The sequence below is a fragment of the Lactuca sativa genome, chromosome 4 (assembly GCF_002870075.4).
Source record: "Lactuca sativa cultivar Salinas chromosome 4, Lsat_Salinas_v11, whole genome shotgun sequence".
Classification (NCBI taxonomy): Eukaryota; Viridiplantae; Streptophyta; class Magnoliopsida; order Asterales; family Asteraceae; genus Lactuca; species Lactuca sativa.
Genome location: NC_056626.2, coordinates 98,667,624 through 98,683,849, shown reverse-complemented (window position 1 = coordinate 98,683,849; position 16,226 = coordinate 98,667,624). Strand labels below are relative to the sequence as shown.

The 16,226-nt window shown below is 37.6% G+C and overlaps 1 protein-coding gene across 1 annotated transcript; it reads right to left on the bottom strand.

Moving 5' to 3' along the window:
• Nucleotides 1–3,545: 3,545 nt before the first annotated feature.
• On the bottom strand, nt 3,546–4,187 carry LOC128133478 (uncharacterized). The gene has a single exon (XM_052770937.1). It carries the CDS (start codon nt 4,185–4,187, stop codon nt 3,546–3,548), a length of 642 nt encoding a protein of 213 aa, XP_052626897.1.
• Between the last annotated feature and the right edge of the window lie 12,039 nt (nt 4,188–16,226).

Sequence of the window (16,226 nt, the reverse complement as noted above, 5' to 3'; positions counted from 1 at the left end):
AAAACTCCAAATCTCAGTTATTGAGTCCATGGAACGAATTAGAAGGAATATTATATGGGGTATATTATATGGGGTAGGAACTCATTCAACACAAAGCTTTGTTGGGTGTCGTGTGACAAAATCCTTGCACCAAATAACCATGGTGGTTCTTAGTTTTTGAAGCCTAAGAAGAACCAAGTAATATCATCGACTCCATGCATAAATCGAGGACATGGAAATTTATTCTTATAATATTTGGAAAAATATTACAAAATTTGAGCAAGATTTTGATTTGAATATCAATTTTGCAAGTTTACTTAAGTGCTTGGTGGGCCGGGACAACTGGGTCTATTTTTTGAATGATAAATGGGCTGCACCATAAACACTTGAGCTCCAATTCCCAGACCTATATATGCTCTAGAATCAGACAAAGGCATTATGAAATTTAAGAATTGAGCTTACAAATAAACTACTAATATGGAAGAAATTGCTGTCAATGTTTTGATTTTGGGGGCTAGTAGATTATTAGCTAAAAAAGACGTAAAACAACAAAAGCCCAAATGAATATATTACCCTACTAGATGTTTGATTTCAATAATGAATAAATCAGTATATATTACATATTTTTGTACACATTAATTATAGAAAAATGGTAAGCATTGTGAGGCGAAACAGATATCAATTATAAACATAATAATTATAAGGTTTAAAAGGTGGGACCTGATAGGCGGATATATTACCAGGCCTACCATCAGCCTTGCATGTAGGTCTGACAATTCTCGACACGACCCGCAACACGACCTGCAACACGACACAAAATAAACGTGTTTGAATTGAGTTTTTCAACCCGCTAACCCGCCAACCCATTTATTAAACAGGTCATATATGAGTTTCTCAAAAAATATATGGGTTGACCCGTCAACCCGTTTAGAATTTTAATAGAAAATTTTCATATTTTTGAAATGTATTAAGACTTAAGTATTATACAATTTATACCTCTAGGATAGGATGTCATTCTCCATTTGACATGTGCAACACATTTTTCGTTTGATGTTTGCCATAAATAATCTCATTTGACCTGAACATGCCTTTATAAATGTTTTTAATTTTCATCTGGATGTTTAAGACTTAAGTGTCTAAAATTTGGATAAGTTTGCATCAAGAATTTATTCATGTTTAATTATCAATTTTATATATGAAATCGAACCCACGAACCCGTCAACATGTAAGCCTGTCTAAATAAATGGGATAATGTGTCATATATGAGTTTATGTCCCAAACCCGTCAACCCGTGACCTGTATAGTTAAATGGGTTGTGTTCGTATTTTGATCCGTCAACCCGAACACGACACGATTACCAGACCTACTTGCATGGTATGAGAGGTGTACGTGTAAACTAGAGAAAATATTAGGGGTGAGCATAGTGCGATTCGGTGCGGTTTTTGGCCAAAACCGAACCGAAAACCGCAACTTCGGTTTTTTGAAATTTAGAAACCGCACCGTTCGGTTTTATGCGGTTCGGTTTTTTGTTAGTTTGTTTTTTCGTTTTCCCTTTTTACTCAAACTCAAGTAACTCAGTGAGTTACCTTGACTCAGATGACGAGTGCTAATCATTAATTGGAGATAAACCGATACCACCACCTCTTGGTTTGAAATCAAATTACATAACCACTCATCCAACATGTTTCTAATGCTTCAATATAATACGAATTTAATATAATATTTGTTTTACAAGTGCATATGATAATATCAATTAATGTATTCATAAAAATGATACTATATCACTAATACTCTTCATATTTGAATGTTAAAAAAAATGTCATAAAGATTATTTGTTATTGTAAATACCACTGAATATATGCTTAAAAATATACAACCATCCTCGGATAGATAAGATAGATATTTACATTTATAGAAATTTTAATTGTCATAAGTTCTTGGTTCTTACAAATATCAACACTTAATATATACATACATATATATATATATATATATATATATATATATATATATATATATATATATAGGTTTAGGTTCATTTGAGACCATTCTAATTTTGTGAGACCGTGAGGCCAAATCAAAAAATAATTTTAAAATGCAAAATAAATGGAAAAATCCAAAAATTCTTTTTTTTTTAAAAAATATTATTTTCGAAACTTGAATTAACTAAAATAAATAAAAATAAAATAAAATAAATTCCGTTTTTTTTGAAAAATACGTGAAATATTCTAATATAATATTACACTGACATATTCTAAAAAATAATTTTAAAATGCAGAATAAATGGAAAAATCTAAAAATTCTTTTTTTAAATATTATTTTCGGAACTTGAATTAACTAAAAATAAATAAAAAAAAATAAAAATAAATTCCAGTTTTTTTGAAAAATACGTGAAATATTCTAATAGAATATTACACTGACATATTCTAAAAAATAATTTTAAAATGCAAAATAAATGGAAAAATTTAAAAATTCTTTTTTTAAATATTATTTTCGGAACTTGAATTAACTAAAAAAATAAAAATAAATTCCATTTTTTTTGAAAAATACGTGAAATATTCTAATAGAATATTACACTGTACATATATTCTAAAAAATAATTTTAAAATGCAAAATAAATGGAAAAATCTAAAAATTCTTTTTTTAAATATTATTTTCGGAACTTGAATTAACTAAAAAAAATTAAAAAATAAAAAAATAAAAATTAAAAAATGTGCTCACTGTCTCACAAAATATAGGTGGCCTCAAATGAACCTAACCCTATATATATATATATATATATATATATATATATATATATATATATATATATATATATATATATATATATATATATGCGGTGCGGTTCGGTTTTTTGCGGTTTTTGCGAGACTAGAAACCGCACCGCACCGAGTATTTCCGGTTTTTACAAAACTAAAAACCACACCATCGGTTTTTATTTCGGTTTCGGTTTATACGGTTTTTTTGGTTTGCAGTTCGGTTTTTTGCTCACCCCTAACAAATATCATATATATTGTAATAAAAAGTTAGAATGGTAGATTTCAGTAACACTTCCCCAGTTTATCAGTTTGTTGTGCAAATTCCTTTGGGTTGAATAAGACAAGTATGTTAGTATTGAGTCGTGCATGTTTGAAATTTCAAATTATTAATTACATAGAAAAGGTGATTGTGTTAGATATTATCATATTAATATAGTCATTTAAACGAAGTACAAACAAGAATGGTTCAAAGTTAGTCTTAAGGCTGGAGGGAGTGGTGCCACCGAAACCGCACTCCCTCCCTCGCCACGTAAGCGCCACGTCGGATTTTACCACTTAAGTGTGGTTTCTTGCCACACCAAGGGTGTGGTGCCACAGTTTTAGTTTTATTTATTTTTTCTTTTTTTTTTTCTTATTTTTTTGTTAACTATTTTAAAAACATAATAGTTCATTAATTAAAAATACAAATACCATACATTACTTAATTTAAAAAAAAACATAAAAATTTAGAAAAACAACGTAGAAACAAAAAACCAACAACTTAAAAAAAAAAAAACACACTAGAAACCTTGAAACAAAAAATAGAAATTAGCCACGAGTCATGTAACGATTTTTCACTTCCTCCTTCATCGCCAAAACCACTTCAAGCTCGGCCCCGGTCATATTCGACGTGTCCATTGCTAGTATTCGCATGTCGCTCTCCCTTTGTTTCCGAAGCTCTCTTTCAGAAGCAATTTTCAAAATCTTGTCCATTCTCTCTTTTATATCCTTCATGTCGGTTCCCATTTCTTTCAAATCATCTGAATCCGACGCTTTGCCTTTGCCTTTGCTTTTTGATTTGTCTCTTCCCAATGGCCGGGAAGGTGGTGAAACTGGAACAGGTTCATCTTCGTTCAGATCAAACTGAACACGAGCATCTGATGTAGTGTGGTCGGACTCAGATGTTCTGCTGCGTTTTGACCCACTGTCGATATGTTGGTCAGATGTTTTGCTACTCAGCCATTTCCTGTTATCTTTCAAAAAATTCCAAACTTCAAGAAACTTGAAAGTCTTCAGATTTTCTTTTTGATACACTTTCAAGGCTTTCTTCAAAATGACTTCATCACTTTCTCCACTTTTCCATTGACGTTTCATGTTGTTCCACAAGTCATTAAACAACATGACTTCCTTGTTCATCTTCCCCCATTTGGAGTACACTTGATGTTTTGAACGGTATTCTCCACGGTTCATTCCTTTATGGAACCTGTGTAAAACTCGAATCCAAAAGCGGTCATGCTTTTGGTCTTTTCCAACCGTCGCGTCTTCTGAAATATCGATCCAAGATTGTGCCAACACCAACGCTTCCAAAGGTTCCCAACATTTAGCCTCGGCCTTCTCTTTTCTTTTAGGCGCTGCTCGAGTGGGCTGAGTTTCTGTAACGAATTCCGGTTCAGAATCAGAAACGACCGTTTCTGGTTGTGTTTGTGTTTGTTGCACAAACTCGGGTTGGGACAAAAAATCAAATGGATTAAAATCCGGGTCGGGTTGTGGTGGTGGTGGTGTTTGTGGTTGTGGTTGCCCTGGCCGTTGTGGAAAATACGGATACATACCGCCGTAGTGGTAATACGGAGGTGAGAATATCGGTTGATCAAACGAAGGTACTGGGGTGTTGGTATTTCTGACTGGTGTTTTTTCTTTGTTAGGTCGTTTGGAAGATGACATTTTTCAAAGGGTTGGAGGAAATGGTTGTATTTATATGTGTTTAAAGGTTGTGTAAATGTAAAAGTAAAGATATGTATATATAGATGGAGTAAAAGGTTAAAAAAAAAAAAAAACAAAAAAAACAAAAAAAAAAAAAAAAAGAAAATCCGGTCGCAAGAATCTTGAACGGTCAAAAAAGTGGCAGCCAATCAGCGAACGCGGTCCTCAAGGGCCGCACTGCGGTCTCGACCGCCCAAAACCGCACCCTAGGGGCGGTGTTTCTGTCCCACGTGGCGCGGCCGCGGTCTAGAACCGCATACCACTCCGATGAGTCTAAAAGAAGTTAAATAGATAAGCAGCTTGAACTTGTCAACCTACATCGTTTTCAATAATAAAAGTAAGCAAATAATCAATGTAAGCCATTTTGTATCAATCAGTATTCATTTATATATGATTGGCTACAAAGTTTTTCATCAAAAAGGTTAAGAAAATATAAATAAATAAATAAATAGATAACTCAATACAACTTTTGAAATTAAATTATGACAAAAAAACAAATAAATAAATAAATTGAAGGAATAAAAACAAATATTATCAACATATCATAAATACACGGACTTATGGATCATGGCGGACAACGTGGAAACTTTTTGCAAAGTGAAAAAATGATTTTGTTCAAGTCGGTCTGTCGGTGTGGGAAAGAAAACTAAGAGTATTTTTTTTTTCTTTTTAAGGGCAAAAATATCCGTCTCATATGAAGTTAAATTATTCTCACTATTTACTTCTAATTGATTTTTTAAGTTTAAGATTAAAAAGTTTAGAATAGATTTTCCACTTTTTTGATACCAAGAGTTCGTATTAAAACATTAGCATGAAAGCAAAACAACAAGGAAAGACCTAAAATTGAGTTTTGAAGCCATTTAGATTCCTTTACATTCTTACTTATATTACAAATCCAGAATGCAATTGCGTAAACATGTCCTATAAAACCAAGGGGGTTTTTTTTTTTTTCAACTTTGACATGTTGGAAATAGTCTAGTCTCGGTTTAATCTTTAATTAGTTCTTCTGTGATATCTGACCGACTAGAAAGCTCCTAACAATTAATCATTACCTAGAGAATGAATAAAACTATAGAAGTCATTAGTTTTTAACACTTAAAAAGAAGTTCTATCTCAATATCAACATATTTTGTTATGATATTAGTTATATATTTTTTCTTTTATAAGTTTAACAGATTTATAATATAAGGTCTCCTACTAATCGTCGACTAATCACTGACTAATCTCTAGTCACTAGTTGGCTAACTAAGGTCCTGTTTGATAGTTTATGTCTAGGAAAATGTTGTCTGGGAAAGTTTTCTGACTGGAAAAGAAACCATGCTGTTTGATTGTACATCTGATTGACTGCGCTAAATGATGAAAAAAGTAATAATTCAATAAAAAATAAATTTAAAAAAATATATATATTTAAAAAAATTAATAATCCAAGAAAGAAAGAAAGAAAGAAAGAGGCGGTGTTTGGTGCATAATTGTTTTTCCAGCCCATTCAGCCAGAAAGATATGATTTTAGGGATTTCTGGAAAAGACATATCTTACCGGGAAAGATCCATTTTTTTTTTTTGTGCAAATCAAACAGTCTTTCCGGTGCATTCAGCTAGAAATATCTGTTTGAACCTGAAAAGATGCGTATCAAACGGGACCTACCTTGATGGAAACAAAATAGAATTATGAAACCTCCAAAGTAACCACATAGTGTAAAAACAACTTCAAAACTTTTCATTTGTATAACACAACGATAATAAAATTCGTACAAGAGAAAATCCCCGCCATAATATGAAGCAAATCGAGAGAATAATTCGATATTATATATGCATCCACTCCAAATTTTTTAAACATAATAATATAAAATACAAACGATATACTCCTTATTTCATTCATATGTCAGTCCTAATTACACAAAATATCGGGTGACACTAAAATCACAAATTTTTGGGTGACACTAAATCACCTGCGGATATCACAACACAAACAAGTAAGATGTTGTAAATCACAAGTTTCTTGGTTTTGTATAAGGTCGCCTTGCATATCACAAATTTCTAACATCAAAAAATTGAACTGTTTTCAAAATGAGTTATAATCATGACGATGAAAAAACATGTTATAGACTACCATAAAAATCAATTAGAAATCAGTATATGAGAGGCGATTTTATACAAACCCTAAAAACTATTTACAACAAAATCAAAATCCCCTCCCCAAATATCAATCTTTCTCCCTGAGAAAAACAGAGAGATGAACAACAACGACAAAATCCCTAATTCTCTTCCGGGATACTCTGTAAATTTGGCCTCCATGGCTGCTGCTGCTGATGAGGATCATCAAACTCAAATCCATCGCTAAAATCAATCAATCGATCCAAGATCCGATCAACAGGGATGTTCCGAAGATCCTCCACCTTACCCAACAATTCCTCCAGCTTCTTCTTGCTCAGCATGATCTTCACTTCTCTGTTCTTGCCATTGTTGATGTTTCCACCCACAGAAACAGAGGGATTTGGTCTGTTTTCCTTTTCCCCTTTTTCATCACATAAAAGATTCTGTTTCTGTTGAAGATCGGGGTCAGAATAGTAGACCCAATTATCATTTTCATCATCAGTTTCAGCCCACGCCATTCTTGATGATTTTGACCCTTTCAAACAACAGTTACCCATGGAGCGAAACGACTCTGTATCCAAACTCTGTAGTGATGCTGAAGTTAAATCGATGTAAATCTTGAAATGGAAGATAGAGAAAGATTAATGGGGTTGAGTTGTAAGGTATATATACATATAGATAGATACATAGGAGAGACTAGAGAAACTGGACTTGGTATTTGATGAGGTGAGGGCTGATGGAGCCATGGAGGGTGATTGGTTGACCAAAGACAATGCAACGTGGGTCCTTGTAGAAATTAACTACGTGTAGCTTTGAAAGGATCCTTATTAGAAAGCCACGGCTTGCGGCTCACGGCTGGCTTGGCTTTAAGCTGGTTAAGCCATGTTATATGATTGTGAATGTGAAGTGTGAAGTAATGATGTTTGAAAGTCGAAAGGCAAGCCAAGCTACGAAAGCCAGATCGAAGTAGAGAGAGTGTATGAACGGCAAGTGTGAAAGGCATATGAATGGTATCTATAGGATGTGTCCTGTTCAAATTCAAATGTCTAGAAATGTTGTACAATCGTGTTTATTGTTATTTTTTTTTACTGATATTAAACTAAGATAACGCATTCACGTAAGCTCGTTACATCCTAAAATAAATATAATATTCCAAAACAAATACACGTTTATACAAAAGTTAAAGTATTTATTTACTAATAACATGTTGCCACGTATTTTAAGGTTTAATTTAGCTATTAAAATGGTTTCATTAGGCCACGTATTAGCTCTTTCCCTCCGATGTTTAGCTTTCTTCCATTTTTTTAAAAATAATTTTGTTTACAGAAAATAAAAGATAAAATAAAAATGGTATCATCCCTGCCACATGGACCTTCCATGAGAGAAAAAAAAAATTGGAGAATAATATTCTAGGAAACCACAAGGATCATTTATTAAGATTGGTTTTATTTTTATTTGTTCTACTGATGAAGTGCTACATAAATTAAATAAAGAGTAAATTAAATTAATCGTTCATGATGTTTGGAACTGTAACACACTTGATTCATGTATTTTCCGTTTTTTACGCCCCTTAGAATGAAATTTCATTGCAAATTTGGTCCCTTAGCTATGTTAATAAGGTCGCGTGTTTTGCCAAATACGTTGGGCGTACACTTATATACGCAGGGCGTACGTGGTTAATGCTCAAACTCTAATGTTTAGGGTTTGAACCTTATTTAAGCATCAGTATCTCATTGAAACCCCTTCATTCATCAGCCTCCACCCCCCTTTTCGTCCACAACAAATCCTAATTCTTTGTGTGAGCCCTTGTGAGCTTAAGAGTACATTTGTGGTGTTCTTAAAGGAAGGAGAAGGAAATGAAATCATCTTGGAAGCTTAAGGCACTTTGGATCCAGAAGTGTTTCAGCCTCAAGCATAATTTGGAGTGATAAAGTCTGAAACTTGATGAGTATTTGCTTAGATCTTGTTATCTTGGAGTTTGTGTTCATTTTGGTCCCATAAGCTTGGTGTTCATGAGTATGGCTTACTCTAACCCATAAGGGCTGTCCTTCCATACATTTTTAGGTGCTTAGGACCACAAAAATGTGATCTTGGTCCCTTTCCTTTCTTCATGCATGATATATGAGGTTTTGGTTTGTGTATGAAGTTAGGGTTAAGTTGTTGGACCCTTTCTAGACTTGGAAAGTCATAAAGTTTGAAACTTTATGACTTAGAACGTTATTTGGAACTAGATATGGGTTTTGGACGTGGTGTCTTAATAAATTAAGCACTTAATAGAAAAGAAAAGGTGGCAGCCGAGTACGTTACGCGTACCTGGTTGAGACCTCATAACCGGACCAAAGGTGCACTGCGTTGAGCATAATGGTTGAATACTCCCGAGCGTACTCAGTCTGCGTTGACTCGTTGACTTTTTGACTTTTGACCTATAACCAGGATTTTGACCAAATTTGACCTAGGGGTATTTTGGGTATTTTGAGTTGTAGATTGAGTTTAGGTCACTGGTTGTTGTATAGGTGACCTGTAGAGTAGATTTTTTGAGCAACATTATTTTCTGCTATCTTTTCAGATTGTGAAGTGAGTTTTCCTCACTATACTTATGGGTCGAAAGCACCAATGCGGGCCCACCAGGTTATGTATCCTGGTATATAGGATGTTGCTATGTTGTAGTGGTCTGTTAGATCTACATCATTATCTGTTTATTGGTTATATGTTTATCTGTTGCATATGTTGACATAGTGCGGTTGGATTGAGGCAATACTACTCTATGTAGAAGCCAACAAACCCGGGAGCAATCCAGTCATAAGTTGTGGGCCGGAAAGGCAAGCCAGACATAAGCTGAGGGCCAGAAAGGCAAGTCAGACTCATGTTGTGGGCTTAAAGGTAATCCAGCCCGATAGCTGTGGACCCAGTATGCATGTTGGTATATGTTTGTGTGGTGGTACTTTGGGGTAACTCACTAAGCTTTGGCTTACCGTTTAGGTTTTATGTTTCAGGTGCTTCAGAAGATCGGGGGAAAGTAAAGGCGTGATCATACACATCCTTTGGTGATTTGTTTTGGAGATGTTATGATACATTGATTTTGGAACAATGGTACTTGATCTTGGGTTCTTATTACTTGGGTTTAATTAAGAACAATGATTTCTCTTTAATTTGAAATGAAAATTTTTATTTTGATTTTGGGATGTTACAAGTTGGTATCAGAGCCCTGGTTTGAGTGAATTGGATGATCATTCATGCGAATCCAAACTCAAATTAAGGATCTGTTAGAATTTTCAAAAATGATTTTTCCAAAAATGGAAAATTATTTTAAAAAAAATGTTTTCAAAAGTAACCAAGGAAGGATGAGACATGTACGATCAACCGAAGCAAGAAATTATACCCCAAATTACCTACATTGTTATTTGTTTATGATGATTATGATAGAACTGCATACTAGTGATATGCTAGAGATCTTCAGGAATTGCATGATAGAATTTCCTGGTGTATGATGCCTGATAGCCTATGAGTCTTCCTCTAGATTAGATGAAATTGACATCATTAATGTAGTTACTTAGTATGTACATCATAGTTGTACATAAGTAAGATTTTATAGCCTGAGAATGTTTAGTTTAGCATTATTTCTTGTTCTTTGTTTGGTTGTGGGCATAACGTAGAATCAATTATTCAACTATCTATGAAATCCAACGTTATGTATGATTAGCATGCACGAGCGACTGTAGGGTTGGTGGATGTTTCATGAGTGAGCATGTGAGTAGCCGATCAGATGAGGAATGATTATCCACTCTCTCTCTCTCTCTCTCTCTCTCTCTCTCTCGAGAGAGAGAGAGAGAATGAGTATAGGATGTATGTGTATCCTAGTTGTAGGTTTGTTTTCGGGTTGTTTGTGATGATCCATTGAGATAAATACGATTAGGTGTGGAAGGTAGTATGAGCCCATACTACTGAAAGCACAAGACCCGTACGCATAGCAAAAAAAGTCACAAAACCCGAGGGTTTAGTTCTCTGTGATGATTGTAATAGTATGAATTATGGCATTTCTGATATATTTTGGTTCATTTTCAGTATGGTGTTCACGAGAGGATCTGGTTCTGGAGTTGGTAGCCAGGATAGGCTAGGATTGACAAATGATGACATCCATGATTTGATCGCTACTAAGGTAGTTGCTACTGTCTGGGGTGCCATCCCCGAGTTTTTGGGTCTATCAAGACATCTATGATTGAGCTATTTGATGAGTGGTATGCCGTCGTGGCTGAGGTTGCTGCTGCTGCAACCACCGTAGTCGTCGCTGCTATGGGAGGCCGGTGAGGAGGTTCATTTTAGTATTGGGACTTAACCCTATTGTAGATATGAGATGGATTTTTGATGCGGAGGGTTGCTTCTTTACCTATTCCTGTGTAGAGGAATTGAAGGTCAAGTGCGCCCTGAACCTCCTTTGATTGGGTGTGAAGAACTGGTGGAACTTGGTGACTGGTTCCTACACTCCTGAGTAGAAGACTGATGTTACTTGGGAGTAGTTCTCTGCGATGTTTCACATGAGGTATGTTCCTCTAATGGAGAGGGAGAGGTTAGCCCATGAGTATTTGGATTTAAGGAAGACGATCGAGACGATAACGAATATCACTAAGATGTTTACTGAGAGGGCTCTATTTTTCCCTGAGTTTGCTGCATCGAAGCATGCCCAGATGACTCGATACCTGAGCATACTCAAGACTGATATTCAGAAGTTTGTGTCTACCCAGCGTTATAGTACTCTCCCCGAGCTTCAGGATGTTGTGAGGAGGTGATAGATTAAGATAGATACCCAAACGAGGGAGCAACACCAGGTTCCCATTCAGTCACAACATACGGAAAAGCGGTTCAATCCTGATTATTCACAATCTACAGGACAGAGGAGCCGTACTTGTGGAAAGTGCGACAAGGTTCATGAGGGTGCTTGTCGGTTTTCTTCGAGGTACCACAAATATGGCATTGAGGGCCATATTGCTAGGGATTGTCGTTAGCAGGCCCTAGTACAAAGCAACAAGATTTGCTATCACTATGTTCAGGTTGGCCATGTGAAGGCCAACTACCCCTTACTTGCAATGAGACTGGTGCAGGCTCCAGCACCGGTTTATTTGAGGATCACGGATGGACGACAGGGCAGGGCGGAGCCCCCGAAGGCTCGAGGTCGTACATTCTAGCTGATAGCAGAGGAGGCCAGGGTGGTGATAGAGGTCATTAGTGGTATGTTTTCATTTATTATTCTCTCGGATTATTTTATTGTATGCTTTTATGATTATGGTTTTGCTAGGGACCTTCTTAGTGAACTCCTACCAGCTCTTGTAACTTTTTGAATCAGGTGCGAGCCGTTACTTTATGTTTCAGTATTTTAGGAGGAGTTTTGACATGTCTCATGGAGATCTGGAGTGCCTGTTGCAATTTCCCATCGCCAACAAGCATGGGGTTTCTGCTTCGAGTGTTTTTTCGGGATTTCATGTTGGAGATCTTTAGGGTGTCTTATCTAATCGATTTGATAACTAACCCTATGGGGGATGTGTGCAAGATAGTAGGGATGCACTGGTTTGAGCAGGTTTGGTGCGATGATTGACTGTGAGGGTCAGCAGGTGGTAGTTTGAAACCCAAGTGAGGGAGAACTGAGTATCTATGGAGAGGGTACCAAATTTAGATCAACCTTTTGTTCTGTTGCCACGACTCAACAATATTTTTAGCCTGGGTGTATGGGTTACCTCGCGTATGTGGTTGACACTTGGGTTGAGGGAAGTATCAGTTTCATAGGTGCCCGTAGTCAGGGAGTTCCTAGATGTGTTTCCGGAGGAATTACCTAGTGTGCCTCCTGGGCGGCAGGTGGAGTTTAGGATCGATTTGATCCCCTGTGTGTCCCTAATTTTTAAGGCGTCATACCGATTAGCACCGCCAGAGATGCATGAATTGTCCTCTCAGCTTTAGGAGCTGTTAGGCATGTAGTTTATTAGACCGAGAAGTTCACCTTGGGGAGCACCAATCTTGTTTGTGAAGAAGAAGGATGGGTCTCACCGCATGTGTATTGATTATTAGGAGTTGAAAAAGTTAACGGTGAAGAACTGTTACCCACTTCCGAGGATTGATGACCGTTTCGATTAGCTGATGGGTGCATCTTGGTTCTCCAAGATCGATTTGAGGTATAAGTATCATCAGATGAGGGTTAGAGAGGAGGATACGGAGAAGACAACCATTCAGACCCGTTATGGTCATTACAAGTTCGTGGTGATGCCGTTTGGGCTCACCAATGTGGCTGCAACATTTATGGATTTGATAAATCGGGTATGCAGGATGATGCTCTATCGATCATTCATCGTTTTTATTGATGATATCCTGGTCTATTCCAAGACCATGGAGCAACATGAGGAGCACCTTCGAGAGCTTATGGGCATTTTGAGGCGGAAATGATTGTATGCCAAGTTCTTGAAGTGTGAGTTTTGGTTACAAGAGGTCCACTTCTTAGGACACCTCATTAACCAAAACGAGATTTTGGTCGACCCGCCCAAGATTGACGTTGTTATGTAGTGGAAGGTCCCGAAGTCTCCCTCGGAAATCAAGAGTTTTCTGGGTTTAGCAGGGTATTATCATATATTCATTCAATATTTCTACAAGGTTGTTGTGCCCCTCACTCGTCTGAAGAGGATGGATGTGGATTCCCGTTGGGGGCCTGAGCAACAGCCTACATTCGACACACTAAGACAGAATTTTTGTGAGGCCCCAATGTTGACCCTCTCTGAGGGTGTTGAGGATTGTGTTATATATTGTAATGTATCCATCACCGGTTTGGGGGAAGAACTCATGCAAAGAGGGAGGGTGATTACATATGCTTCTAGGTAGCTGAATTCGGATGAGGTTTGGTATCCCACGCATGATCTGGAGTTGGGGGCGGTGGTGTTTTTCCTGAAGATTTGGTAGCATTATCTGTATGGGGTCCGGTATACCATCTACATAGATCACAAAGTTCTAGACATCTCATGGATCAGCCGAGTCTGAACATGAGACATCATAGGTAGCTTGATGTGGTGAAGGATGATGACTGTGAGATTATGTACCACTCGCAGAAGGCGAATATGGTCATTGATGCTTTGAGCCGTAAGTCAGATTGTTTTTCTATTAGGAGCTTATATATGAGGTTTAGATTGATTCTCTACCTCTGGATTTGATTAGCGAAGCTAAATCCAATGGAGGAAAGAAGGAGATTGGAAGCAAGAGCGAATCAGGGGTGAGATTGATAGGTTTTCTACTGATATTCATGGATTATTTACCTGGTGTGGTTGCGTTTGGGTACCAGATTTTGGCAGGATCAGACAGACTATGTTGTAAGAGACACATAAGTCCATATTTTTAATACAACCTGGAGCCACTAATGTAACGGTTGATATCTGGTATGAAGTTGATTCGAAGTTGTTTAGGTTTTCTCTTTGGGACACGGCGTCTTGGAGCCTCAACAAGGCATGTCGAGATGTTATTGGCTGCGTAGCTTAATGAACCAACACGACGTGTTAAGGTTCCTTAACACATCGTGTTGGCAGCTAGGAAGGAAACCCTATTTTTTAGGGTGTTGCACCCTATTGAAAGGCCTTAAGTCCCTTGGATGGCCTCCTTACCAGCCTACACTATCCGAAAACCCTAACATCGAGTATCATCTTCCATTGTTGAGTGTGAGAGCTTGTGGAGAACCTTTGGTGTTCATTTGTGGTGCATTTTGAAGGAGATAAAGAAGCTAGGGTTGCTTGGCTTGAAGAAAAGGTCTTGGATCTAGAACCACCATCTTATTTGCCAAGTTTTCCAGGTATCAAGTTCTCACTTTGCTTGTTAGTTACTTAGATCTCTTCTTGGGTTAGATTGTATGCTTTTAGCCATGCATGGGTGGATGTTGGGGATTAGGACATCCCAAATGCTTATTCTTTCAGATATATGGTCTACATCCCCGTAAGGGGGAAGGGCGGCCCAAGTGGCCGTCTGATTGAGGATTGTGCGAGTTGCGAGTTCGGGGAACCTCCCAACAGCGGTTAGCAATTTCTTGGTGATGGTTGACAAACTTTTGCTGGACCTAGGTTGGGGAATTCCGGCCATGATTCAAGTTCGGTTGGGAAGTTTGGTTGAGTGCGTGTTTGAATCTAGATGGTTTTCAGATTGATAGATGAGCGGTAAGACCATAAGCGATGGTTATGGAAAAGTGGAAGTTTTGTAAGACTGCAGGGTGGCCCGTAGCATTCACCGGTCTCTATGCAGCGGTGAGCGTGTGGTAAATCCTTGATTGGTCACGAATTTCTTCAGATGGTTTAGAACAGGGAAGGTCAGTTCGCAAGGTTGTGGGAGGGCCACAACATGTTGGAAAGGAAATGGTTGGTCGTTGGAAGCCAGGTATGATATGAGACTACAGTTCGTCAGGGAGCATTCTTTTAGCATTGGAATTGGTGGCTGAAAGGTTTGGGCAAATATTGTCATATATGGTTCACTCGGGAGTCGCATGGGGTGACTGTGTATGTGTGTCTTCCGACTCAGCCCACGATTAGGAGTCTAGTGTTTCAGATAGTTGTCAGACAAGTTGGGACCGAGGAGGTCCTGACTGCTTTTGGAAAGTAGCTAGGGGGCAACAAGGTGAGTCAGTTTGGTTTCAGTGATTTGGGATTTGTGTGTGGGGTTGCTTGTTATTCGAGCATATGCTAAGTCGCTTGTAGTGGATTAAATAATCTCGGAGCGGTTGATTTGACCCTGTTGCACAGCTCTCGTATGAGTCTAACCGTTGCAGGGATGAATCTTCTACTCGAAGGATTATCTAAGCCTCCTGTCAAGTATAAGTGTTCTGTAGCTGTTATGGTAAGTGATTTTGTTCCCTATGGAAGCATCAAATAATCAGGATTGGAAGTGTTTATGTTTAGCCTGGTATTCACTAAGGATTCGATATGGTAATGATTTAGTATGGGCAGTCTGTGAGGGAGTCAGACCAATTTGAGAGTTTGAGATTTCAGGTTTCAGGTTTCAGGTAAGGTAGGGCTGATTTTCTGCATGGGATTATGGATTCTTCATCTTCTAGTAGGAGAGTTATAATATGGTTGGGTTTGGGAAACTTAGGAAGGCCGTTGTATGATCAGAATTATGGTTGTGTTGTTCAGGCTGTCTGGCGTGCTTGGGAATGGTAGGAATGATTTCGAGGAGGAAATCCAATTTATGTTGGGGAGAAATGTAACGCTTGGTATTCGGTATGAAGTTGATTCCAAATTCTTTAGATTTTCTCTTTGCAACACGGCGTGTTGGAGCCTTAACACGGCGTGTCAAGATGTTATTGGCCATGGAGCTTAATGAACCAACACGGCGTGTTAAGGTGCCTCAACATGGCGTGTTGGTAGCTAGGAAGGAAACCCTAAATTTTAGGGCGTTGCACCATATTTAAAGGCCTTAATTCGCTTGGATG